The 27,696-nt window shown below is 48.9% G+C and overlaps 1 protein-coding gene across 1 annotated transcript; it reads right to left on the reverse strand.

Moving 5' to 3' along the window:
* Window positions 1-1,127: 1,127 nt before the first annotated feature.
* On the reverse strand, window positions 1,128-23,998 carry LOC127226678 (receptor-interacting serine/threonine-protein kinase 4-like). The gene is given in 10 exon segments (XM_051190772.1): window positions 1,128-2,295; window positions 2,297-2,658; window positions 2,661-2,909; window positions 4,567-4,831; window positions 5,900-6,003; window positions 6,674-6,832; window positions 8,660-8,709; window positions 10,330-10,478; window positions 15,206-15,497; window positions 23,760-23,998. Coding segments are annotated over 10 exon segments (2,358 nt in total). The 5' UTR covers window positions 23,942-23,998; the 3' UTR covers window positions 1,128-1,749.
* Window positions 23,999-27,696: the final 3,698 nt, after the last annotated feature.

Here is a 27,696-nt window from a genome sequence, read left to right on the forward strand (position 1 = left end):
TGAGAAGTAACTGGGCATTTTGTCTGCAAGCTATTCTGAGAGGTGAGTAGGTATGTGGTGGGTAGTCAGAGAGGAAGGCAAACAGGTAGAAGGGTGGGTGGATGGGCAGTGATGGCAGACAGTTGGATAGACAAGTGGGTGGTTGGAAATTAGGTATAATGGTGGATGGTGGGATAATGGACAGTTGGATAGAAAGGTAGTGACTAAAAAAACAAAGGATGGTCAGGAAAATAAGGTCAAATGTAACTGAAAGAGAAACCCAGAGTCAATGTGAAGTTACCACCATAATTGATGTAATCTGAAATTATTTCAGATGTAAAGTTAGTATGAGAATAATAATTTTAAAAAATGCAAACATTGGTGCTGGGAGCTCCTCCCTTCCAGATCTGGCATATGCAAGGCAGATGCCCCTGGCCATTCTGTTTCGTGATCTCCAAACCCCAAGGTACTGCCTCAGATCTCTGGTTTTCAAGGACTAAATGAATAGAGCTTACTGATTAAAAAAAAAATAATAATAATAATCTTAGTGAATTCCAAAAGTAGGTAAGTCCTTTATTGACATCATACAGATCTCCCATGGTCTCTGCGTTTCACAAGAGTAGAAGACAGTGAAGGCAAATTGAGGCATATTAAAACACAGCCAGCTCCACCACTTCCTGTCACAGAAGAGTATCCTGTCCATGATTCATGTCAAAGTAAACAGTACATTAATGTCACTCTTTGTGCTGCAAACTATAGCATGTGTTTGCAAACAGGGCACTTCTGCAACACATATCTACAGTGACAATATTCAGAATGCCAAAGGGGGTAGGTATAACAATGAGGTTATCAAATCTCTTGCCCTCCCCCCACCCCAAGAGTACAACCATCTCCTCCAATGGCCACCTCAGCCATATTCAACTGCTGTGGCTGGAACACAGCAGGAGTCACCACAGGGCAAATCAGCAAAACCCTCGGCACAAACCCACCACCTCACCAAAAGACAAGAGCCCGGAAGAGTGATTTGATTAAAAAATGTTTAGTATAAAACCTATTTATAAAGAGTTTTCCACTAACTTTTACAGATGTGGCTCTGACATTTTAGGTGAGAATTCAGCAACTGTCAGGGAGCGGGGTGTCAGGGTGTGGTGACCTAGACATCACCAAAAAACAAAACACAAAAAGCAAAACAAATGAAACAGTGGTTCAATGCTGGTAAGGCTGTTCAATGTTAAGACCAGCTTTGTGATTTTATAACCATTCCCCTTCTAGACGCCATCAGCCAGTGCCAGTTATAACCTCACAGGTTTCAAGCAAAGCTAGCATGTCACTCATATATAAGAAAACACTATGCTTCCAAAGACAGGATGCTCTGCCCATCTCAGTGAGAAGACAAAGGACACTGCCTCTTCCATGCCTCTACCAAGGATGCTGTGCTCCAAGCAAGCAGATGTGGCTTGCTCTAGGGCAGAAGGGCTATCCTTGTATGGGCTTTGTTATGAATGACCCACATCAGCTGCCAATTAAGACTACAATGAAATGACACTGACCTAGTCCCATCTGACATCAGACACCATGGCCGGCCACAGTGGCCGGTGGCAGCCTCTGCCCTGACACAGCTATTATCACCTTGTCCATTAGCCTCTGCTTTGTCAATGTATGGAGAGGCCACCAACAGGGTGAGCAGTGTCCCAGGACCATTCTGTTCCCACGAGGAATACAAGGATGGACCAGAAGCCTACACAGAGCCCTGGTTCTGCAGGTGGCAAGCTAGGTCTTGCTGCACCGCAGCAGTGTGGCAGTGGGGCTCTGGCCTCCTTGGAACTTCAGACTTTGCAAGTTGACGTGGGCTCCATGTTTGAGCAGAGTCTCCACAGTCTGTGAATGCCTGCCCTGGGCAGCTAGGTGCAGTGCACTGAGGCCCTGCTCATCAGACAGGTCAATGAGGTCAGCACTGACCAGCTCTTCTACGACCTCCGTGTGCCCATGGGCAGCAGCCAGGTGCAGTGCCGTCTGATTCAGGGGCCCCCGAGCCAACACATCAGCCTTCTCCTCTACCAGCAGCTTGACAGTGGCCAGGTGTCCATTCCGGGCTGCCAGGTGCAAGGCGGTCCAGCCCTCTGAGGTCAAAGCCTCCTTGCCAGCACCACGATGCAAGAGCAGCCTAGCAGTACTAGTGTGTCCAGTCTCCGCAGCGACATGCAGAGGTGTCTGTGCCTGCAGACTACAGATGTTGATGTCAGAGCACAGGTCAATAAGGATGCGGGCCACGCGGTAATGGCCCCTCTGAGCAGCCAGGTGCAGGGGTGTCCTCCCCGTCTAGCGTCTGGGCATTCACACTCACCCCGGGCTGCTTGGCTAGCAGCTTGACAATGGACAGGTGGCCCTGCCAGGCAGCATAGTGCAGAGGCAGCCAGGCATCCTTTCCCTGCAGGCCCACGTCTACACCACGGCGTAGCAGTGTGCGCACAATGTTCTCCTGTCCGTGCTGGCAGGCCACATGCATGGGTGTTCGGCCCTCGAAGTCCACCTCATTGATAGAGGCATTCTTCTCCAGGAGCAGCCTCATACTGGCCTCATCCCCGTTCTGGGCCGCAAAGTGCAGGGCAGTCCACTGGTCTTCATCCTTGGCATTGACACTGATCTTCCGGGCCAGCAGTAGCTCCACGATTCCCCGCCCCTGCGCTCCACAGCCACATGCAGTGGTGTGGAGCCCTTCTTGTTGGTCAGGTTGGGGTTGGCATTGTTAAGCAGCAGCCACTTGACACACTCCTCCTGTCCTGCCTCCACAGCCAGGTGCAGCAGGCTAGCACTGCTGTCGAGGACCAGGTCCACATCCTGAGGCTGCAGGATCTTCATCAGCTTGCTGGTGTCCCCTGACATGATGGCGTCCACTAGCTTCTTCTTCTGGATGTCTGTGGGACCCAGATCTGCAGGGAGAGAGGGTACAATGTCAGACATTAGAGCAAGGCCATTACTGCTGGATGTGGGCTTCTAAGGCCTATGGGCTGAGGTCAGGTGGACTACCTCTCCAGGGATTCTGAACAAGAGCATTCAGGGTACACCCTTTACGTGCAGGCCTTTAAGCATCCACCCTATGAGCTTATTTCATTCAGATCTAGTCCAGGGAGACCTTGGGCAGTGTATTTAATGTCTCCCATGTTCCTCTGCCAATATTCAGAATAAAACCACTCCAGCTTTTCCAGGGTAGGAAAAGGGGATTGACCACACTCCTGCCCCAGCAACAGCAGGACTGCTGACAATCATTTAAAAAGAGGTAACAAAAAGGAAAGCCAGACAGGAACACAATCAACCTGCAGACTTAGACAGACTCCAAGACATTCTTCCTGGGGCTCTACTGGCCCACAGAGATGGTTCCTGGAACTTCAAGGGGATTCAAAGCTGTATCCCACATCATGGGGACATCACATGAGGTGTTTCTGGGATGATCCTCAAAACTGGATTTCTCAGGACACCATTCAGTGTTCACAATGGAACTTTACACTGGACCTAAAAATCTACTGCCAATACTCAGAGTCCTGACTCCCATAGACAAGCACCTGCAACATTCTCCAGGTTGTTCTGCAGTGCAGTGGGGGTATAGGTGATACTAAGGGACAGACCCTACCCAGTGTTTCAACACTCCATTCTTTTGTTGTTTTTCAGACAGGGTCTCTCTATGTAGAACCATCTGTTGTGGAACTTGCTTTGTAGACCAGCTTGGTCTCAAACTCACAGAGATCATCCCAAGTGCTGGAATTAAAGACATGCACCACCATGACTGACTTAAATACTAAATGCTCATAGGATAGCATGAGGACAAGACCAGAGAGGATTAAGTCTGAAGAGGAGATTTTAGAACATATCTCTCCATAGCAGATAGTGGTACGTCTATGGTTGCTGTGAAATTAGTCCTGACTGTCCTTTTTGATTCTGTAGTCCACAGCTTGGATACAGTCCTCTCTACCCACCTTTGCAAGGCATTTCCTTAACCTTCAATGCTCTTCTACTAAACATTCTACTGGAAAAATCCCTGAAGGCTGGTAAGATCCCAAGTCTTTGGCACAGCTATCTACACTTGGCTTCCTTCATGCTACATCATAGATTGACATGCCTGTGCTTTACAAAGCATTCCAAGTGTCAGCACCTCCCAGGACGGCCAGCCCAGCTTGATGCAAGGCTATGGTAACTGAGAATGCCCATAAACACAAAAGTTCGGGACAGGGGTTATCTGGAAGTGTCTGAGTATAGGGCACAAGGCTGGCATAAGTAAAGCCCCCTAGTACCACTAGTTCCCTTGGATGGGACTTGAACTTTCCAAGTTGCAGACTTGAGGCCAGCCTCTATCCCAGGGCTGGCTCAGCCAGGTGATGTGGCCTGTCTTCCTTGCATGCTACACAATGCAAGGAATTTCTGGATCTGTGCTCTGAGCATCAATTATGCTGATAACGCCTAAGACTCATGAGAGGAAACGGGAAAAAACACAGGAATCATCAGAACAAGAAACCTGGTGTATCAACTGCTCAGACTCCAACATAACTTACAAGGGAGCCGTATGCAAGTTCACCAGTGCTCACAGTCACTCACCGCCTGTCGAAGGTTCCCGCTCAAATGACAGTGACAGCGATCCTCTGGAGGAGAAGGCTGAGTCCACTGAGGACACTCCAGAGAGCCTCTTGCCACTGCTGGATGATGGGAGCTTGCACTCAGAGGAACTTCGGCTGAGCTCCTCAGGGCCTTCGAGAGTCTGGGAGATCCCAGAGTCCAACTGTGACAGCAACTCAGAAAGACTGCAGTCGTTATCAAAGGGGGGAGCAGAGGCGCGCTTGAGGCGTGCAGACTCAGGCCTGGCCTGCAAAGAAGGAGAGGGCGGTGGTGAGGACTCTACTCCTCCAGCCTCCATGTCAGAGTACAGAGAAGAAGAGACTGCTGGCCACACACAAAGCAGAGATGGCAGTCCCAGAGCTGTGAACTACCATGGACAAATAGCATCAAGAAGCCCTGAAACTCAGGGCTGCAAAGAAACTTCATGGCACAATGACATTGTAAGAATAATACCTTACAAAAAATGGAAAAGTCTGCATGATGCTGCCTCCCACTCAGGGGCACTGTCCATGTGTGAGGACCAAAGGCAAACATGGGTAAGCTTCAAGAGCACAGAACAGGCAAGGCTAGGCCCAGTCCACTCAGACTTCTCAGGTATGCCAGTCTGGCTTGGGGCTGTGTCAACGAGGGAAATAGGGGGCTTTTACAGGTCTGGCTGTTGCAAGAAGAGCAAATTTCCAGCGACTAAGTCTGAGCACTGCTCACAACTCTTTCTGAGCCTTCGCTCCCTTTGGGAATCACTGGCCTTACTATGTTTGTCACCGGTATATTGTTACGTCTACTTGGGGGCCACCAGCATATCAGAGGTAGGTTTGTGCTGTTGCTGTCATTGTATACTTGGAGGTAGGTTCTGCCCCTTTAATGCTATCAGGAGCATCTTTGTCCCAGCTCTCACCTGTCCCATTGCTACTCTCCCTGGGAGAAGCTGTCCAATGTCAGATAAACCACCACCACTCCCAACCCTCATAACAGAGTTCTCTTACTCCCAGCTTCAATCATTACCCTGGGGCATTCAGCTAGCACTGACCTTTGGAACTTCTCACCACCTATGAGTAACCAAGTGGTACTTGTAACACAAACAATTTATGTATGAACAGATAGACTGTGATCAGACCCATCTTCCACCTATCTGGGGCCCAGGAGGACTGGGGCAGTCTGCCCTTACATGATCTCCAGTGTGCTGGGCAGGTGGGGGACCCCTGTGGAACCTACATTCCTAGAAGGAGGTGTAGGACAGGTTGAGGGAAATAGGGAGGTGGGCTGGGAAATCCCATCACAAACTGGAAAGCTGAAGATGCCTGCCAGAGATGCTTACCTCACTCTTGGGCTCTGGAGAGCTTTTCTCACCTGGCTCATGAGCCAGATCTTTCACCTCCTCATCGGACTTTTCACAAAGGACTTCAGTTTCAGAGGTAATTTCTTTGGGGGAGAAAACAGAGAGTTGTCACCTAGCTATGACTCTTACATAATTCTATGGGGACAGAAGCAGTGACACCCCAGTCTCTAACCAGTGGAGGTCATGCCCAGTACCACTGCTGGTTCATAGGAAAAGCCCCAGGCATCACCGGAAGGCAACCCACCCACAATCCTGGGTGGGAAGCCATCTGCAAGGTCTTATTAGGATCAAAACGGGACCTCAGTAACCTACAAGACCCCCAAGGGTTAAAACCACCAGGACTGGCAGGCCGGCCCCCAGCCTACTCATGTCTCCCTAGGTTCATTAAAAAGCAATTCTATAGGGCACATCTATCATGAGGCAAGACCCTAAGAGAAGTGAAAGAAAAGTTGCAGGCCACTAGCTACCTCCAGGTGCCTGAAGACCCACCATTGTACCTGAACTTGAAATCCAGGACTCAGAGCTACCTGGAGGCAAATACAGCCTGCTGGGAGCAGAGGCGGACATTGGTTCTGACAGCTAAAGTAGGGGATGGGCCACCCTGTTAGTGGTGGGCTTGTTTTATCCCTGTCTTTACACCCATTGTTCCCCACCTGAGCTTGACCCTCAACCCTGTCCTGGTCATCAACTCCATGGCCCGTGTCACTGGAAAAGCCATCACATAGTAATAATGAGACAGGGAGGGACACTCACCTTGGAAGGTGGGCCGCACCTCTGGGTCTGCATGCCAGCACCTCTGCATGAGTCCTATCAAGCTGGCACAGGCCCGTGGCCGAGGTCTGCAGATGGGTGGCAGCTCTGGGCGGTGGCCCTTCACCACTTTCACCATAATGTGTAGAATGTTCTTCTCGTCTGCAAAGGAGAGGCACATGTGAAGACTTTGAGGAGCAGGAGATAGCTCTTCACTCAGATGCATGGACAAGTGCCTGGGATATGCTGTGACAGGCACATCACCCGGGACACTACCATTTATTTCCTTTTCCAAACTGGGAGCTTTCTTTAACCCATATCCTTATAGGACATACCATCCATCCTCTGTTCTCCCAAGTTTAAAAACTATGTCTCATGGGCACAGACTCTGCCATTATCTATTATTACCAGGAAGGACTCAATGTGACTCTCAGTGGGTAACCAACCTTCTGTTCATCTTACACCATGCAGCCCATCAGCCACTTATTCCCACGGGCATTTCCCCACCCCTGCATTCCAATCACACCCTGTACAGCAGCAGGAGCCTATTGGCAGGTATGGAAAATTGGCCCAAAGTCACCACCGGCTGCCAGGGTTCCACACTGATGCTTTGTTCACTTTCCCGTTAAGTCTTGTGCAATGCCTATCTCTTCAGTATCTGCAGGTTATTTCCACAATAATCCAACCTTCCAAACCCAGCAGGCTTTCCAAATGCAACGAAAGTCAAAAGAATGCCTGCTGCCAAAGCGAGCCAGATGAAGCCTACATGATATGGGAAATCCTGCACCTTGATTCCCCCCATCTAGGAGACAATAAAACCTGAGTGCCTAGATCTCTGACACACCACACATCTGATCTGAGTCACTGTTATCAGACAATTTCACACCCAACCAGTAGGCTATTGCATGGAAAAGAATCCAGACTGTGGACCTCCACTGCAGGAATGCAATTGGAAGTGGGTGTGGGGGCATGAGTGGAGAGGTGGCTCAAGGATTAAGAACATGGCTGTTCTTTCAGATGCCCTGCTTCCGTCTGCTCACAACTGCCTGTAACACTAGCTCCAGGAGATCCAATGTCCTCTTCTGACCTCCACAGACTCCTGCACACATATATCCATAAAATATTTCAAAGAACAAAAAACGGAGGACAGAAACATAATAGACTCACTCTGCTGAGTGTTTAATAAACTCCCAGCATTATCCTAAATCCTGCTGTCTCCACCCTTCCCCTTTTGCACGCCTGGCTAGAGTGTCTGTTTGGCCCTGGAGCCTGAACCCAGAGCCACATATATACCGAGTATGCTCTGTCGTTTCACACATCTTTGGTCACATCCCGTAGTGTGAATTTCCAGAAATGTCACAAAAGCAAAGAGACTCCTCCCTTACCAATGCAGCTAAAAGTGACTCAAGTCTTAGAGGCCAAACACATGAATGTTTTTACTGCAATCCACAGCGTGCTTAGAATGGTTAAAACAGTAGATTCTGTCATGTATGTTGGGGAAAAGGGAGGTGAGGGAGGGAAGAAGAAATTAACTGCTGGATCACAGGAACAACTATTGGAGACAGAGATCTTCTGGAGTGATGTGAATGTTCCAGAACTAAACAGTGATGATGTTTGTTCAAACCGAAATATATTGAATGCCAAGGAGTTAAGCACTTTAAATGTTTGTTATATAGATTTTTTTTTTTTTTTTTTTTTACCAGCACAAAACATTAAGTGGCATCAAAGAACAAGGTGTTGTCTGATGGTCCCACAATTGATCTGTCCTATATATAGGTGACATAGCAGGAGTGTTTTGTCAGCCACCTGCAGTAAGCTGACTGTGGCCTCCAATGTACTTGCAGGGCAGGTATAAGGGGTCTACCTGAGGATTGCCATGAAGCTTTGAACACTGGGAGTCCCAATGCAGCGAAGTATGAACCAGAGGCATTATAGAAGGGCTGGGAAAATTCAAGGACATCCCCGTTGCTTTCATGCAGGGCCACTTACCTGCAAATGGCTTCTTCTGTGTGAGCATGCCCCAGATCACAATGGCGAAACTGGAAGAGAAACTAGGTGTCAGTGCTGGAGACTCAGGTTTGGTAGAGTCCCCAAACTCTGAGCCACCTTCTCACAGGGGTACAGAACAAGATTCAGACATCTACGGGCACTTTCACCTCTGTTCTCTGACTTTTAAATCCAAGGTCAGGTTGGTTCTGACTAAAATACTCCAAAAGGCCCTCAGAGGCCTCGTCAGACAGTAGCTAAAGAAAATGTATAGAAAGTACTAAGAAGCAACCAGCTGAGCCCGGAACCCTCTCTTAGCTACCGGGGGACATATGTTTAGATAAATAAATCATTGAAATAGTCCAATCTAAAACAAGAAAGGAAGGGAGGGAGGGAGGAAGAAAGAGAGAGAGAAAAAAAAGACGAGAGAGAGAGAGAGAGAGAGAGAGAGAGAGAGAGAGAGTTGAGCCTAACTCATCAATTGGAAAATACAGGTTCAAAAGTTAAAGCCAACTTTAAAATAAAGTACTGGATTCTCCCCAAACTCTACAAGCCCCAACTAGTCCCCAGAGGGCCATTCCCAGAGAGACTCAGCACACAGGCTTCTGTCAAACCAGTCAGCTGGGCCTGGTGACAAAAGACAGAGTTGGTTGACATAGGGCCCTCATGATGTGAGGAGGAAAGGGAGGCAGGTAGACATCGGGTCCAAAGGAAACACCATTTCCCCAAATTCTGATGGTTTAAAAAAAAAAAAAAGCCAGCATTCCTGAGAAACTCGTGGAGCTGGTTCCACACTGCCATGTCCGTTATCACTGGGACAAGTGACTATGAGTGCCTATCAGCATAGCAAAGCTCACACAGACCTCCAGGCTCCTTCAGTATCACAAGTACCTGCTACACATTTCAAAGTCCACACTGGCATACAAGCCCTTCTGGCCTCCTCCCCTGCCCTAAACTTCTCCAGCTCACAGACTCCCCCACCCCCACAGCTACTTATTCTCCTCATAACCTTGCTATGCCTGTGCTTTTGCCTGTGCTTTTCTTTGTCTCCCTGTCTCTTGCTCAGTCTATTACTTTTCTCTCTCTGCTCTAGAATCTTCCACATGCCTCTGGCTGTTCTCACTCGTATCTATAATAAAACCCTCTTTAACCATACCACGGGGCATTGTCAGTTTATTCACTGAGGAGTTAGGATGTGAGCCGATGTCCCTCCTTCAGAGGCAAGTGACCCATATGTGTGAGCTGGGATTCAGAGGAGTGTGTGCTTTGAGGGGTCGAAATCCACAGACCTATGAATCTGTGGGCTACTCAAAGCAGCAGGCTCTTCTGCCAGACAAGTAGAAAAACCCATGTTTCAAAGAAATACCACACCATGAACAACACTGGACTTGAAGCTGCTTTTCCTAACTGCTTCTGCCTAGTACCAGCAGCAGGAACAGCCTCTTCCTCAGCCAGTACCACCCACAGGAAAAAGTCTTTCCTGTGCCTGGGGAGTATGTAGCTACCAGCTAAAACCCCCAAGCCCAACAGGCACACACCACTTGCACGTTGGCCAAACCCCATGGCTGAACGGTGCCCCAGAGCCTTTTTGGAAACTGCTGTTCAGGGCAGGAAGGAAGAGTGAAACTCAGAGCTCCCAGCCTGCACAGAGGGCATGGTGTCGTGTCACACACCTGTATACATCGTGTTTGGTGTCAAACAACCGGCTCTTCTCACGGATGCGCTCTGGAGGGAGGTAGGCGATTGTGCCAAACAGGCCATCCATGCTGAGGTCGTGAGAGTGGGACATACCATTGCACTTGGCCAGCCCAAAGTCGGAAATCTGTAAAAGCAATCCAAAGGATTCATGTCAGCCTTAAAGAGAGCCAGAAGAGGCTGTGGCATCTCTCTTCACTGCCATAACAGATGGTGGCTCCCCAACACATGATACAGGTGCTCACATCCAAACAGAGGGGCTGAGCTCCAGGTTTCCCTGGGCAGGCAGGAACAGAGGGATATGAAAGGGCCAAGCCTGGATGCACTATCAGTATAAACTTGATGGATAGGGACGAAAGACATCATTCTTAAATAAAAGAACGGAATTCACTTGGAGACAGAGCTCACAAAGAGCTGTAACGCTTCATGACTGCTCTGGTGGCTGATGGTCACGGTCAGCAGAAACGGAAAAACAGCCTTCAGCTTTCAGGCAAAGGAGCCACGTGACAAGCTGGGGCGTATCCTGTCCATAGTCAGTCCGGTTATGCCACCTTCCAGCTGGGGCAGCTACAAGTGCCAGCAGGTCCTTTAAAGCACAACACGCCTTCAGAGGGATTTAGAGTGAGCAAAACACACGCCTCATCACCTTCCGGGCTCACTCCAGATATGCTGTCCCTTCCCTTGGTTATGATGTCACTGTGAGGAACCCCCATCTCTGTTTCCAAAGTCCCCCATCGGTGAAGATGTCCCTGTAACTCACACCTCTACTGCAGAATTGGCAGGCGCCTCTGGGAGTCTCCCTTTTCTGACCATGTCACCACATCCTGGTACAAAGCAGACCCTTTGAAGCACTGTGTACTTAAGCCCCAATTCAGCACCAAACAGCTTTCCAGTGTACATAGAAATGGCCCCTTTCTAGTCTCCTTCAAGGCTGATGTGGTTTTAAGCCTTTTAATTCACTTCTGGGCTCGTCTTCAAACACACCCTGGCAGCAACAGGAAATGGGCTGAGTCAGGACTTTTGTTTCCAGCCTGGCCATACCCATGAAAGGAGCCCACGGGCCTGCCTGGTGTCATCAGTGCCCAACAGCAGAAAGACTGAGTGGTGATTAAAAGACCCTGAGGATGGCTGTGGGAGCTGACAGGAAGATATCCTTCAGGGCTGGCCCTCCGTCTCTGCTAGCACTCTAAGCTCAGCTCAGCAGACCTCTAGGGCCCCTTAGGTCTGCTGGCTCTGAAAGCCTATATGGCCTCAGGAGAAACAAGAGCTCTGGAAGAGCAGCCAGTGACCATGACAAAGTTATCACCAAGTCCCACAGAACCTTCATGTGGCTCAGAGGTGGGAGGCAGAGCGCTCATTCACTGCGCCTCTCAAAAGAGTTCAGGGAGAGCAGACTAAATGTTTTACATTCAGAAAACCTTAGCACCAGACAACTCTTTTTTCTCTGTCACTGTCCCTTCATGTGCACACTGGACACACTAGCTACTTAAAAAACCACTTAAGAGGAAAAATATCACTGTAGGAAGTCTGGCATTGCAGGCACACCGGAGTGAGACAGAAAGCCGGGTGGGGTGCTTTCTCTCTCATCCTCCTACCTAGGACAGGGTAGCCTCCTCCCCCAGCTTTCAACAGTGGACACCTGAGGTCTCATGATGCTCTCACACTGGCACCTGACTCAGGAGCCCCAAAGAGCTCAGGGTTTACAGGAACACAGTAGCTAGACCAAGCTACCAAAGGCCCCTTGTTACCTCAGAGAGAAAGGCTTCTTTGGACCCAGTAGGAAGAACCCCTCTTGCCAGACACCATGAATAAGAAGTTGGGGATATCCAGATCTGGCTCTAACTTGGATATTTAGTGTACTTAATAGAGAAATGCACTTGACAACCCCAGGCTGCTGTGAAGCATGAGTAGTACTCACACTGAGCACAGGCTCAGAACAGCAGTGCTTTGCCAGACACAGGGAAACGAGGCTGGCAGAATAGCAGCTCTTGGCCCTGCCTCAGGATTCCCAATGTAAGTCTGAACTGCCAATGGCTCAGAACTGCAAGGGATCTGTCTGCATGGGAGGTACAGACCCATCAGCACCACAGGCTCCTCCTGTGAGGCTCTTTCTACAAGACAAAGAAACTGTGTTGTATAAGCACATTTCTGTTTGTTTTCATCTTTTTGTCAGTGACTAACTTCTCTGATAATAATAGCCTGGCACCACACAAAAGCAGCTTTTGCAGAGCCTTTCAGGGTGGCTCAGGTTAGGGGTTGGCTTCAGCATCCCAGCTTTGAGACAATGTTCTTTCATGATAAAGAAAAACCTTCTCAGACAGGCATGGTGGTGCATGCCTTTAATCCCATCACTAGGGAGGTAGAGGCAGGTGGATCTCTGTGAGTTCGAGGTCAGCATGGTCTACAGAGAAAGTTCCAGGACAGCCAGGATGGTTACACAGAGGGAAAAACAAAAGCAAAAACAAAAAACAAAACAAAGCAAAAAAAAAAAAAAAACAAAATCACAAACAAGAAAACAAAACCAACCTAACAAAGGAACACCTTCTCAACATGGCTCTATAGCTCCCAGCCCAGATATCAGCTGACACTGTAGGAACTGTAATTATCACCAGGCTGAGGGGACAATGGCCTGAAGGGAATGCTAACCCAGAATTTGTCAAGGGCAGCCCTCACTTCCTCAAAGAAAAAGCATTAAGCGCCTGTTGTGTACCTGGAACTGAGAAAACACCTAGAAAAGTCAGTACCCAGACCTACAAAGGACAACCTACTAGTGACAAACCAGATACTAGGACATTGCTTTGTATTCCCACAGGGGCACTCTGTGAGCACTCATCCTCACTGATCCAGATGATAACCCAAAGTAAAGTGTCTCCTTACTACACCTCTCAGCAAAATGACAGAGCTGAGAAGCTCTGCCCATGTCCCAGCTCTGTGACCCCCTTCCCCCCACCCAGAAGCATAACTCTCCCAAACACCCATATGCCTGTCAGGAGAGGAGGGCAACATGCAAGGGAATAAGATGGAAACAACTGTTATCTAGGGCAGCAGAGGGACCCTGGGTAGAATGACTCTGGGGGCAACACCAGACCCATTGCCTAGGTAACGCTAGGTGTCAGCAGTTCTTAAAGACACGGGAGCTTTCATACACCACCCAGCACTGTCTGCAATTTTCCTTACCTCTTCTCAAATGCCCAGAATTTTATATGGTTTCTGGACTTCCTTCCATCTAAAGGCCTCCCTCCCCTGCCCTTGCATGCCTGCTGCACACAGAAGCAAGGCCTATCTGATGTGAAGGCCAGCCCTGGGTATCCAGGGCCTGTCTGCATACCCTACTACTTTTCACAAACCACCCTGGTCTCCTGTGACTCTGGTGTGTCAATAAGCAGGTTTCCTGAACAGGTCATGAATGGATGGCGCACACCTTTAATCCCAGCACTTGGGAGGCATAGGCAAGTGGATCTTTGTGAGTTCCAGGCCAGCCTGGGCTACAGAATGAGTGCCAGGATAGGCTCCAAAGCTACACAGAGAAACCCTGTCTCAATCAATCAATCAATCAATCAATCAATCAATCTCTGGAGTCTATCATTTCGACCTCCGCTCCAGACCTCCCGACGCAATAATCTAACCCCTCTGTGGCCACCACCTGACCATACTACACCTCTGCTCTGTGGTGAGGCCTTGGCCCAGGGTACAGGCTTGTTGTTATTGTTTTCTATTTCTAGTATAGGTTACACATATGGGAGCAATGATCTTACGACCCACTGGGCCCACAGGCCCTGTCCTGCACAGGAAGAATGGAAAACTGCTAGCCTGCTCACCTTGAAGCTGGCTCACACTAACTTGTGTGATATCCTGTCTCACTTTTCGGGATATAAAAGCCATGACTGAGCAATATCTACCTAAGCCACAACTCATAGCTATTGTCCAGAATAGAAATCAGTTTCTTTGCTTGGCTGAGTATGAGTGCTATGCCACATGGGGCACTGAGTCAAGCTGAGCGGTACAGTGAGTCTACTGAAGGTCAGGCCAGCAGAGTGGCTCTGGAAGTGTTATGCAATCACATATCACAGTGACAGGCTGGGGACAATATTAGTTCCTTGTGTGAACACTTTGATTCTGGGCCCTTGGGCCCACTCCCTCACTCAGGCCCACAGGGAAAGAAAGGGGTGGATGTGACCAATACTGTGGGCCCCACAAGGTCATGTGCATGTCATAGGACAAAAAGTCCATGACAGATGTGTTATGTTACCCTTGGTGTTGAGGTAAAGATGTTCAGGGGAAAAATATGTCCAAAGCCATACAACCCATTGCAAACTAACAATACTTACATCCAGGCACACAACCCATTTCCCATGTCATTCTTCACACCATATTTATAAACTTCCAAAGAAACCTTATAGGCCTCACATCAATATGACTGCCCACAGCTTCCTAGCAGAGGGCACACAGGTAAATGAGTCCTTTTCACAGCCTGTGCTGTGCACCTATTCACAGTGCCAGACCAGTGAAGAAAAAAAAAAACATGCTTATCAGAGGGCATGGGGTCTCTCTAGCTCACAGCCCAACTTCTGATCTCACCCCTGCCTCAGGGTGCTCAGGATATGGGGAGAGAGATCCATGGATTTACAAGGGTCATACTTTCAGGTGGCTATCACAAGTATGACCAGCTCGGTGCTCTAGCAGGTCTTACAGTGAGAGCGGCCCCTAGCTTCCAAGTTTTCTGCTTCGGGGATATCACTTCATTTATCAGAATCCAGACCGTGAATCTCAGCCTCCAAAATCTTAGACACAGAGTCCTCCTTAAAATATCCAGTGTCCTGGCTGCCCACTCCCCAGGGTACATGCTGTCCCTACCTTGACATGGTAGTGAGCATCCAGCAGGATGTTCGCTGGCTTCAGGTCTAGGTGCAGTAGTGGTGGAGACATGCAATGCAGGAAGTTCATGCCCACAGCTGTCTCATGCACGATGCGGAAGCGCAGGTCCCAAGGTAGAGGCTCGGAGGCCAGCAGCTTCTCCAGGGAGCCCGTCTCCATGTACTCCATGACCAGACCAACAGGCTCCTGGCATATGCCGTACACAGGCAGAATATACCGGAATTTGGCCATCTCCATCTTCTTAGCCTCCTCCACAAGTTCCATGCGTTCCCTGAAAAAGTCCATAGGTGTAAGGGCATGCAGCTGTCACCTAGCAGGACACAGAGCCACAGGCCAGGATACAAGCAGTGATAAATGCACACGTGTTCAGAGTTCACTGTCACATAATTAAACACAGGGCCTTCCAAAGCCTACACCCTCTGCACCTGGGGTCACTGTGAGGACAGAGCCTAGCAGTTATCTGGATACCTACAGGCAACATCACATCCCTTGTCTGGATGGAAAACTGCTAGCTAGCTAGCCAAGGACCTTCACCCTCGCCTTTTAATCCCAACTCTTTCTCTGGCCCAATGACTCCTAGATCTAATCTCATACTTAACAGAATAGCAGGGGATTGGCCAAAAGGGCCACAAATAACTGTCCACACCTTCTACTGATTACACAGAGGTTGTCCATATTCCTCTAACTACAGATGAGTGGAAAACACAGGGGCATTCCATATGTAACCATCACCACCCAGGACATTTTCATCACCTCCAACAAAGTGTACCCGTTAAACCCCCACCAGACTCTACATCCTTCTGTTTCTAAATCCAGGTGCCCCAAATGGGTGGAATCATCTCCATCATTCTTCCATGCCTGCCTTACTTCATGAGGTGTTTTCAAAGCCCATTCATATTGTTATGCACATCCAAGTTCTGTTTGTATGGCCAAGAATGGTGTAGGTATACACTACATTTTGCTAATCCACCCACATGGTTATGGACAAGACTGCCTGTATGTACTAATTAGTTTTTTGTTTTTGTCAATTTGATATAATCTAGAGTAATCTGGAAAGGAACCTCCATTGAGAAAATGCTTGCATGATACTGGCCTGTAGACAAGCCTGTTGGGGAAATTTTTCTTAATTTACTATCGATGTAGAAGGGGCCCAAAGGCCACTGTGGCAGATGGTCCTGGGTTTCATAAGAAAGTAGGCTGAGTAAGCCACAGGGAACAAGGTCAGAAGCAGTATTCCTCCAAAGCCTATGCCTCCAGGTCCCTGTCCTGACATCCCTTTATGACAAGCTGTAAGATGAAAGATGAAAGAAATCTTTCTCCACAAGGTTCTTTTGGTTAGTGTTTTATCACAGCAACAGAAAGCAAACTAAGACATTGTTCCCACCTGTTGGCTCCTGAAAGTAACGCTGTACCTTTGGGGGACAAAAGTCTAGACAGCTCTTATGTCAGTTCTGGGTATCTGCTCAGAAGCAGAGCTGCTGAATCATGCGGCAGGTCTACGCCTAACATCTAGAGAAGCTGTGGTGCTGCTGTCCACGGCCTGCTACTTCCTCGACAGTGATCTTCCACTGGGGACATCTCACACATTTAGGTACAGTCTGTGGCAGAGACAGATGAAGCACGGGCTGCATTCACCAGTCTCGGCCAAAGGTCAATCCCATGATGTTTGTACAGATGTGAATTGCTGTGTAATAGCCTGTGCCAGCAACAGGGTCAAAAGTCTCAGTGTGCACTCAGGGTAAAAGGCCCCATCCCAAGAGGGTGTGACTAAGCTATACAGAGTCAGCATCTCTCCAAATACACACAAGAAAGCACCCAGTAAGCTGGGAAGAGGCTTCCCTGACACAAAAAATCTGCTTCCTAGAAATGTAGAGCCACTTCCAGAGAGACATGCTGGTGCTGGAACTTGGCAGCCTGCGTGTTCACACATAGGCCTGGTAGGCTGAGGTGCCTTGCTGCCTCCCCAAAAGAGTCTAACACGAAGTTCCACTTGTAGCCTAAAACTCTCTGGGTTTTCCTTACTCCCCAAAGGGGCTCTTCTGGGTCTAAAGTACCTGTTGGGAAATCACCAGGAGCCTACTGGAGAACCCAGAATGGTGCTGACAAAGCACTTTCTAACCCGGCCTCCCCTCTGAAACTGTAGGAGACTCCCAGGCTTCGCTGGCCCCATGCAGGAAGGAAAAGGCAGGCAGGCAGGTAGAGCCATCTGGGCACCAAAACAAAAACAAAAAACAAACAAACAAAAAAGAACACCGCAAAAAGCATCAGTCTCTTCAGGGGAACTGCCACAAGTTCTAAAGGCTGAGGAGATCAGATCTTCGTCAACCAGTGTCAGTCCTAGAGTTAACATGCACTTTGAGCCTATGGTAGAGTGGCAGGCAACAGGCCTCTGCCTTAAATGAAGCCTCTGAAATGAATCACTAAAGGGCTTCAGAACAGAGCTAGCATGGCGTGCTGACCCAGCCTTCTGGAGACATTGCCCAAAGTAACTAGTCACAGGGATGCAGGGCCAGTCTTTAAGACCCCCTGATTGAGTAGACAAACTTGCCCTCATACTAGGATCTTGTCCACGGCTCTCTTCTTTGTTGGAAGGCTCCAAGAGTCTGACCCTAACAGGAGGCAGACCGTGAGCATCAGGGGACCATCCTACCTTAGCCACTAACAGTTTACAACAGGCTGGGACACTCCCAGGCCTGTTCCTATACGCCACAAGAATCTGACAGTGAAGGAGTAGACACTATTTCTTGGATTGGGCTCCTATTTCCCCAAGGGAAGACAGGAGATAAGGACCAGGCTGGTCAGCCACACACACACACACAGCATCTGAGACCTACTATCAGGTGCTGCTTCTGCTCTCTTTTGTGCTAAGAATGAAAGTTATAAGCCAGGAGATGGTGGTGTGTGCCTTTAATCCCAAGGATCGGAGTGCAGAGACAGGCGCATCTCTGTGTGTTCAAGGCCAACCTGATCTACAGAGTGAGTTCCAGGAGAGACAAGGTTACAAACCAAGAAACACTGTCTGGGGGATGGTGGGGGGAATAAAAGTTATAATTTAAAACCCTCCTCACCGCCTCTGCTACTTTCATTCTCTTCTATAAAGTCACCAGCTTGTACCTTCCAGTGTGGTGACTGCAACTCCAGAGTGTAGGAACCCACAACCAAGTGAACTGGAGAGGTACACCTGTCCATCCCCAGTCCAAGGAGCTGGCAGTATTCATGTCTGCTGCCTGGTTGTAGTATGGGCCACTTTCCCTCCACTGGATAGTCTTACTCAGCCAATCTATTATTTGCCCAAAGGATTTAATGCCCACAGCAACTTCTGTGGTAGCTCTTCGAGTCCCACAGGCAGAAAAATAACTAGTTCTACCTTTTCCACCACTCAAAATCCAGCAAGTTCCCTCTCTCTGCCCAGGCCCTTTCCAGAACATAAACTTCATTTAAAAAGAACATGGCTATAGATAGGGCTGCCAGAGAAAGCTGTCCCCTGCTACATTTACACACTTACTCTGTACAGCAGGCTAGAAGGAGCCCATGACAGCACCTCTTGCCTGGGCTACATACTTCAGGGCATTTCATTGGTAAATGACCACTGTTTCCTGGGACAAAAATCAGAGACTAGCACTGCGGCAGAGTCCAGAGACATCCAGAGTAACTTAAATACCCACATCATCATCCTGATGCTCTGGGGACATGCTACCCGGGGCCGGAAGCTTCAGGCTTTAGGTGTTGTCAGGGGCACCTGCCACTCCATAAGCCTAAACTGGGCTAGCTACTAGCCTGGGAGAGGCAGACGGACTCCAGTATACATAGAATTAATCGTTTTATTTCCCTGATTCTTATCATTTAAAACATACCTTTCTCATAAGCAGTGTTTTCAGATTAGTGTTGGTAACAACACAAAAGGAACTGTACATTTGTAATTATTACTATTGTTTTAAAACCTAGAGGGATTTTCCAGCTTGTCTCTAGCCTGGATGGATGCCTGGGTGGGGCAGGGATCACGGTGGCAAGCCCAGGGCATGCTCCTGGCTGCTATTCTGTTCCATTCTGTCCTTTCTGCTCAGTGAACCAAATGCTTCTGGGCCAAGGAACCCACTGACGTCAGGTTCATTAAAACACAACTTGATCTTTGCTTCTGCATAGTGCAGAAAGGCTGGACGGAGTTAATATTCTCATCTCCTTTGCCCCTGGGATAGCGGTGCCTCTGAGAAGGAAGAGAAAAGGCACCTCTGCCCGGCTCTCATCCCTGTTTTGGGGTTCCATTTAGCGTTACAATTTCTAAAGACACTTTTTTTTTTTTTTTGCACAGTGCTGGCTACTGAACCCAGAATCCCACATGTGCCAGGCAAGGATTTAACCAGGAAGCTATAGTCACAGCTTCCCTCCAAGTTTTTTTTTTTTTTTTTTTGTCTAAGCAAACCTTGAACTCAAGACAATCCTCCCATCTTAGCTTCCCGATTACTAAGATTATAGCCTAAGAACCTTTTCAAAAGCATTTATAATAATTCACACACATCCCATTTACACCTAGCGTAGTGTGGTCTCCCACCAAGAGAGGGAGTACAGATAAATGTCAGTGATAGCCGACACCCATCATTTCTGGAAGGTCTTTGGGAGACAAACCCCTACCTCCCAGCTCAGCAAGAAATTCCAAAGACCCTGGGATGGTAAGAAGTGGAGGATCCCATTACTGAAAAAGGGAGAGAGAACCTAAGTCAGCCATGAATGGGCCTGATGCCTTCAGGGAACATGGGAGTAGAGGGGGCTCAGTAACAGCTGCCAGGGAACCTGGGAAGCATTGGGGGAGAAGAGTACTTCAGCCTCTCCAATAGGCTCCTGCACACCACCCCAATTACGTTCCCAGGAGCCTCAGAGGGGTTCCCACACTGCGACTGCTATTTTTAAAACTGACAAGAATCAGACTTGTCCAATTGTCAGCTCTGTAGTTACAGACTTGGGGTTTGCTCAGGCTCGCCCTGACTAGCTGAGGCCCAACTCTGCATTAGCAGCTCTTGGGCCCCTGTGCCAGGGACTTTGTTATTCTGAGCTCCTATTAGCTGGGAGCAGGGAGAGGCATGGGGCCTCTGGGTCATTTTGTTCTGAGTGCCAGGTCTGCCCCCCTCCCTGTACTTGTGACCTCATTAAGTGATAGCCAGCCAAGGAAGACAGCCCTCTCCCCAAAGCCAACCAATGGAACCCTCCCAAGAGGAGAAATCTGATCAGTGGAGAGGTCTTGCGAATTGTGCTGAGGTCCTCTAAGTGTCCCTCCATTGGCAGAAATTTCACAAGGATCTTTACCATTGTTCTGACCTGATTAAGGCCCCACCTTCCCAGAACAGAAATGGAGGGTCACAAACCACAGGATGGGTAAAGGCTGGGGCTTGGGCAGCTGTTGAGGGCCAAGACACTACCAGCTATCCTGGAAGGTGAACAGCCTTGGCCAGTGAAAATAGGACCGGCCCACAGCTGTGGCTAAAATGACCCCTCCCTCTACCCCCCAAGCAGTAAGTAAAGACTATACATGACCTCAGCTACATACTAGGCAGCAGAGGTAGATGTTAGCTGGCTCGGAGGTCACTGTGGATGGACCCCACTCTCACAATTAGCTTTGGACACGGCTTCCACTACCCCTGGGGAAGTACCACAATGGCAGCTCCTTAGAGGCTTTGAGAACCAGAGAGGGAAAGCTGTTTCCTCCTGGCAGCTTATGGCTGGCTTATATACTTTTTCTTTAACTTTTTTTTTTTCTTTTAAGATATGGTCTCTCTACATCAGTGTTTGTCAGCATATCATATATTACTGTATGATTCATAATATTAGCAAAATTACAGTTATGAAGTAGCAACTAAATAATTTTGTAAGTGGAAGTCACCAACACGAGAAACTGTATTAAAGGGTCACAGCACTAAGAAGACTGAGAATCAGTGCTCTCCATAGTCCTGGAACTCACTCTGAAGACCAGGCTGATCTTAAACTTAAAGAGATATGCCTGCCTCTGCCTCCTGAGTGCTGGGATTAAAGGCATGCACCACCCTGGCCAGATTAATCTATTCTGGTCAAAAGAACTGAACCTGAGTTCTACCTGTCTGCAGAATACACACAAGACTGTAAAGACAAATTATTGTCCTTCCCTTCAGAATTAATTCAAAGGGGCCTGTTGAGCATCTAAACAGAAAAAGACCCCTGGGAAAGGTTTAACTTTAAGAAATACCTAAAAGCATGTTAAGGAGATGAGAGAAATAACTACTCTGTTAATGAGATGTATGTGTGATGCCTGGAAAGCCCCTTCCTTTCAGGCAGCTGAGTGGAGGTCCTCACTGTTAAGCCTGTGTGTTTTCCACAATTTTTCCTTTCTTTTTTCCTGGCACCCTTTTAGGGATGCTGGCCTGCTCACTCTGACACTCCGGGCACCACCCCACTCTGTCTTTCTCTCTGTCTCCTCTCAGCCCTTCCCTGTGGAGCTACTTGAGGGCCACTGTGGCGCCTGCCTGCCTGATCTCTTAACTCAGAAAGCAGGACTTTCTCTTTTTCTCAAGACTTGATGCTTGTTGGTCCTGTTGCTTTCTTCTCTCGAACCTCAATAAAATTATTCTCCAAGTCCATGTTTAAATCCTCTCATCTCTGAGGGTAAGAGCCTGAGAACAAGTCCCTGTGTCCTCTGGCTGGGGGCTACACACAAAGTCCCTAGAAAATTCTGTTTCTTCTCTAGGTAATGCTTTGCAAAAGAAGGACATAAATTAGAACAGCCCTGGAAAAGTGAGCCTCCCTCCCTCAACTGCTATTTCAAGCTTCAGATACAGCCCAGGCCACTCAGGTAGGAGAACCAAGTGAATTCCTTAGTATTTCCCAGCCTGAGAACTGATGTGAGCTCCTAACATGCAGGAGCTTAAACACCCAAATGTGGCCTGGGTGGGAGAAGTCAACTCCACATACAAGCAGCCAGCCTGACCTGGTGGCCAAGTACTTCCTGCTGGGTGCTGCTGACCTCTATCTGGCTGCTGACAAGCCACCACCTGCCTGCTTCAGGCAGGGAAGAAAGGCTTTGCAGTTAAAGAATACACACTTCAACACAGGCGCTTTGCAAATGGAAAAACCCTGCCTGCAACCTGGTCACCAAAATACAAGATGTGAGGATTAGAGGCCTGCAAAGCATATGATACCTGTGTCAAGTCTTTGATGGTGAATAATATTCTCTCTGCCTAGAAAACACAATCCCATAGGTCTCTGGTGGTATAAAAAACAAACAAACAAACACATCCCTGAAGAGTTTGAGGATTTTTGTTTTGTTTTGTGTCTGTTGTTGTTTTTCCTTTGAGAAACTGCTGGCTGCTATTCAAAATGGTTTGAATTTCACCAAAATAACCACAGTGCCCCTGCGGGAGGGTGGGGGAGGACTGGGCTGAAGGGTTCCCACAATTGGGTTGAGGGAGGGTTTACAAAGCATGGTAAGGCTGGTGAGCTGGTAGTGATTTTAGACACTAGTCCTCACTGTACCACACTTTCTAAGAAAAACTGGGTTATAGCAAAAAGCAAGCAAGCAAACAACAAAACGACCAGCAGCTCTCTGAAGGAGTCAGAAGTAGGGATGAGGTGTAAAGGGAGTAGGCTGAGATCTCATCCTCAAACCATTCTTATTTTCACTCCGGCCCTGCCACGGTCACCGTTCCACAGTAAAAGTTCAAAGTTGCTGTGGTTTAAGGCTGGTCCTGCCGACAGCCATGGCTCAATGGGGTTTAAGAGGGATCTTAAGCTGGTAAAATGCAACACGAAGTTCATGTCAGCTTGGTTAAAGAATAAGGCATTTAAACGTGCCGTCTTGCTGCTCATACATAAACTATCACCACCGAACGTAAACAGTGCAATCTGGGGAAAATGCTTTTCAAGAATCTGCTTCGCACCTCACCTCCGAATTTACACAGATCACAAAAGCCCTAGGGCTTACCGGGGTCAGCTCTGAGTCCTTTCCTATTGCTGGAACAAACCGCTAGGAGGGACAAAGGCCCAGGATACTGGGGAAGGGGAGTGGGGGCGGCATCTGGCCAGGATCAAAGCAAAACGTTCTTTGAAGCCACGGCTTCCACCCGAAGTCCCCTAAAACGAAGGTGTGCGCAGAAAAACGGTGGGCAGAACCAAATCCTGGACCCATGAGGGACCCGAAGCCCTGGAAGCGGCTGGGCGCCGCGGATGCCTCACCCGAACCCAGCCGGTGCTTCTGACCGAAATAATTACGGTCTTACACTAATTTGTGCTCCGAAGAAAATTAGTACGTGGAACTAAATCTAACTCATTCACAAAGCACAAAGACCCACACCGCAATTTCTCTAAGCCGGGCGCGGACCGCAGCGCCTAGGTGGGTCCCGGGCGAGCCCGTCGAGCTTCTCCGGGCTCTCAGGGCCACTGCGCCAGGCCAGCTCCGGATCCCAGAAGCTCCGGAGCTGCAGGGTGCCGGTGGGCTGAGAGCCGCGAATTCTGTCCCCCGGCTCCTCGCGCGGCGCTGAGCCCCCATCCAGCCCGGCCCCGCCCGGCCACTGACCTGTCGTCGACGTGCAGGCTGGGCGAGCACTTGATCGCAAGCCACGTCTTCCAGTGCACGTGGCGCACCTTGTATACCTGGCCGAAGCCGCCTGAGCCCACCTTCTCCCAGCCTGCGAACTCGCCCGCGTCGAAGGTGCGCAGCAGCCCCAGCGCCCACCGGCCCCGGCCCTCGCCCTCCATCGCGTGCGTTATCGCCGCTGCCCGGCTCAACCGCGACCGCCCAGGTGCTCAGGTGCGCGCCCCGCCCGTTGACGTCACTTCCGACGCTCGCCCAGTCCCACCCCGTCCCGCCCCGCCGAGCCTGGGCCCACCCCCCGACGCCCTCCCGGGATCCGCAGCGGTGAGTGTCCCGCGCTGGGTGCTGCGGACCCACTAGGGATGTATGGAGTTCCCGCGGTCCCTAGGGAGCGCCGCTGCTGGCCGGCTTCTCACGCACATAGATCGTGGCTCACAGTGCTGACACTTTGCAAAACGCGGCAAAGAAAAAAGTATAGTCTCCAACTAGGACCTGGACTTAGATCCCATCTCCGAGCTTGCTTAGGTTTCCACGGTTATGTTTGTGCCGTTTGCGGACGCTAAAAGTCCTACACAATGTTATCGTCTGATTCGGTTCATGTACCCGACGCTAGTGGAGAAACGGGACATTAGGTGCCTTTCTGGATACCTTTTGTAACTGCCCTCTTAAGAAGGCCCTGGCGGTCATAATACCTATGTATCTTCCTTTCTATCTTCCTTCCTTCGTTTTTCTTGAAAACTTTTGTTTATATTAAAGAGTTATAAAGTACCCAATCTTTGGAATTGATTTTCCACTCCTTCCCTGTAGCTCAAGTCTGTAATAACAGTACTGGAGTGGCTGAGGCAGGAGGATCACCTCGAGTTTCAGATCACCCTGGGCTGCAGAGTGAGAACTTATTTTAAAACATGTACGTAATAATTATGTACAAACATGTACATAATAATTCTCCATTGCAAATGCATAGGGTCCCTTCATTATGGAAAACAGTGAACTTTTCAATGTAAACAGATGACTGGAAAAGGAAGTCAGCTTTGGGAGGACAGCTGGGTCAGAGGTGGAAGTCCTGTGATTGACTTCTCCACCTTCAGCAACACTCATGCTGTGTGTAAGAGAGCTATTCCTCACCAAAGCAGATGAATAATGGGCCTCAGGGGAAGCGAAGAGGGGGCGTTGTGAGGCATGAATGCTGGAGAACCTCTCTCCTGAGAGGAAGGCCACCCCAAGTCATACCTGGTGACTGAGCCTTCTCCCCTGAGCCCCACATCCTGGCTGGCTTCACAGGGGAAGAGCCCAGATGCTTGCTTGGGAGTGGGGTGGGTCTCCTGGGAGCTATAGACACAGCCTTCTTTTTCCACAAATTTCTGAGTCCAAGGCAGCAGATATCTATTTTAAACTCACCTTTAATGGATATAATTGTGTTTAAGCTAACACTTAAAGAATAATTGGGACTTTTCAATGGATAAAAAATAACTTGAAAGTAAACATTATTTTGGTGAGAAACTAAAAGAGTTAACTAGAAAATGAGCCACGGCACCGTTTCTGGGGTATAACCCCTGGTGCCTTTTCCCCCAAGCTTCTAGTCTCACTCTGCCTGCTCAACACCAGGGAGGGAGTGACTAACAGCCCATAGTAGTCAAGTAATAAAACACCCCAATTTCATTTATTTAATCATCTGTGTGCTTCACTCAACAAATATTTATGGAGTGTCTGCTACAGTTTCCATATGGAAACTGGAACCCAGGGAGACCAAAACCGCCAGCTCCCATGGGGACCCAGATCACAACATGGAACTGTCTCGGAGTCCTCCCTCTTCCTGGTAAGTGACCAGGTTTATCCCTCCCTTCTAACAGTCTGCTCATCTGTAAGAGGGGACTATCTCTGGAAGGTGGGGCCGGACCCTGCTGTAGGAGCACTCACTAGCTGGCAGTTGACATCTCCAAGTGAGACGGTAAACCTGCAAGTTACATACACTGTAGGCCAAAAGACAAATGTACAGATTAGAAGAAAAATGCCAGTTCTGTGCCCCAGAACTGGGAAGCTGTTGCAGTGAGGATCCCTGAAACATTAACGAATCTGTGAAAGGACCCGAGTGATTATGTGAGGAAATCACTCAGCTCGGATCCCAGCCGCAAAACACTGCCATTGTGCACAGTTGGAAGGTTTTTAGGAGATGAGATGGTAAGGTTCAGAGGAGAGGTTGCTTTCCAACTGGGAACCTGAAGTGAGGTGAGGGTGCTGCCCACATTTGAAGTCCCCCACCCTCCCAATGCTTATCCTACCCTTTAACTATCAACGTGAGTGACATGTCCTGAGGTCAAGTCTTCTTCATCTGGACCACTTATCACTATGTCCAAACCAGTGAGGCAGGCAGAGGACCTTAAGAGGGCAAGGGAGGTGCCTTTGGCATCTTCCCTGGAAGGACACAGTTAAGCTTTCCAGGTCCAGGGTACTAGAGCAAAGGACTCTGGGCTTGCGGGTGCCCTAGCTGGGACAGAGTCCCAAATCTGTTACTGCAAGAGTGAATACACCCCTCAGATACTCAGATGTGGGAGAATAGTGCCTGCTTCAGGATAGTGCTGCAAGCAGCCTGGGGATGATAATTTGAACACCAACACAACCAGACAACTAAACAGTGGCAGTCATTTCCTACTCCTGGTGTGTATCTGGGCTAAGGGTCTTTAAACAGTTATTTTCAACTTTGTGAACTTCAGGCTCCCTAGGGCAATCACAACTCTGGGATGCAGTTAATCTCGAAGACCCAGGAACTTGGAGCTAAAGAAGCATCCTGAAGCCACCCCGCCCCCAGCCCCTCAGCTTCCTTCCTGTCACAACTTGCATGGTTGTCTTTGAGACTTCTAGGCTTACTTTGAGTGGTATTTCTAAAAGAATCCAGCCTGTTCTTGGCAGGGTTTCTGCCTGCCTTAATTCTAAAGACCTGGCTTGGGAGAGGCCTAGGTAGGTGTTCAGCAGCCCCCCTGGGGGCAAAGGGCTTAGACTACCCTCTTTGACTCCCCATGTCTTTGTGAAGCAAATACTCTCTGTTTACACAAACACTCCCCCTCACAGAGACTCCACCCTCTTTGGCCCCAGATCATCACCACTCCCTTCTGCCTTTCCCACGATCTTCTGGAGAACTTTCATTCATTCCCTGCCCCAGAGCTTTAACCCCAGGAAGACCGCCTGACTATCCCAGGGGCTTGTAGTCTGGTGCTTGGAAGTGGTGTGAAGCTATAGCCATGTTGGACACTGTCCCACTTGTCAGCCTCCTCCACACCCATGACTCCTTAAAGTCCTCATCCCAGGTCTAGGGGTGAAGCTCAGCAGGTAGAGTGCTAACAGGTGTATAAAATCCTAGGATGGAGTCCCAGACCCATATAAACCAACCCCAGCACTCTGGAGGATTAGAAAGTCCATCCTCAACTACATAGCAAACTTGAGGCCAACCTAGGCTATGTAAGACAGTTCCCCAAAACAAAAACAAAACAGAACATCCAGGAACCCCTCCAACTAGACTGACTTAGCTTCTTGGAGCCAGTGGGAGCTGTGGGATTAGAGTCTCCCTGGAGTACCTTGAGGCCTCTGCATTTAATGAGCTCTTCAAGGGAGTCCTGCTTAGGGACCCCAGGATGCTCAGGAGCTACTGCATTTACTCCTGGATCAGACTCACTTTACCTGAGGCACCCTATCCTGGTCGTATTGTCTAGTGCCTTCAGACCAAAAGCAATATCTGATGGTCTCATTGTTAGGTAGTTAGACCCAAACAATTTCTAAGATATGGCTTTTCCTACAAGATTAAACCTCAAATTACCAGGTGACCATTTTTTAAGTGTGTGCCCCCAAAGACTTAAAAACAAGTATGCAAATAAAAATGCTGTTTACAGCAGTATTATCCATAACAGCAAAGAGTAGAAATGGCCCC

The sequence above is a fragment of the Phodopus roborovskii genome, unplaced genomic scaffold (assembly GCF_943737965.1).
Source record: "Phodopus roborovskii unplaced genomic scaffold, PHOROB, whole genome shotgun sequence".
NCBI classification, from domain to species: Eukaryota; Metazoa; Chordata; class Mammalia; order Rodentia; family Cricetidae; genus Phodopus; species Phodopus roborovskii.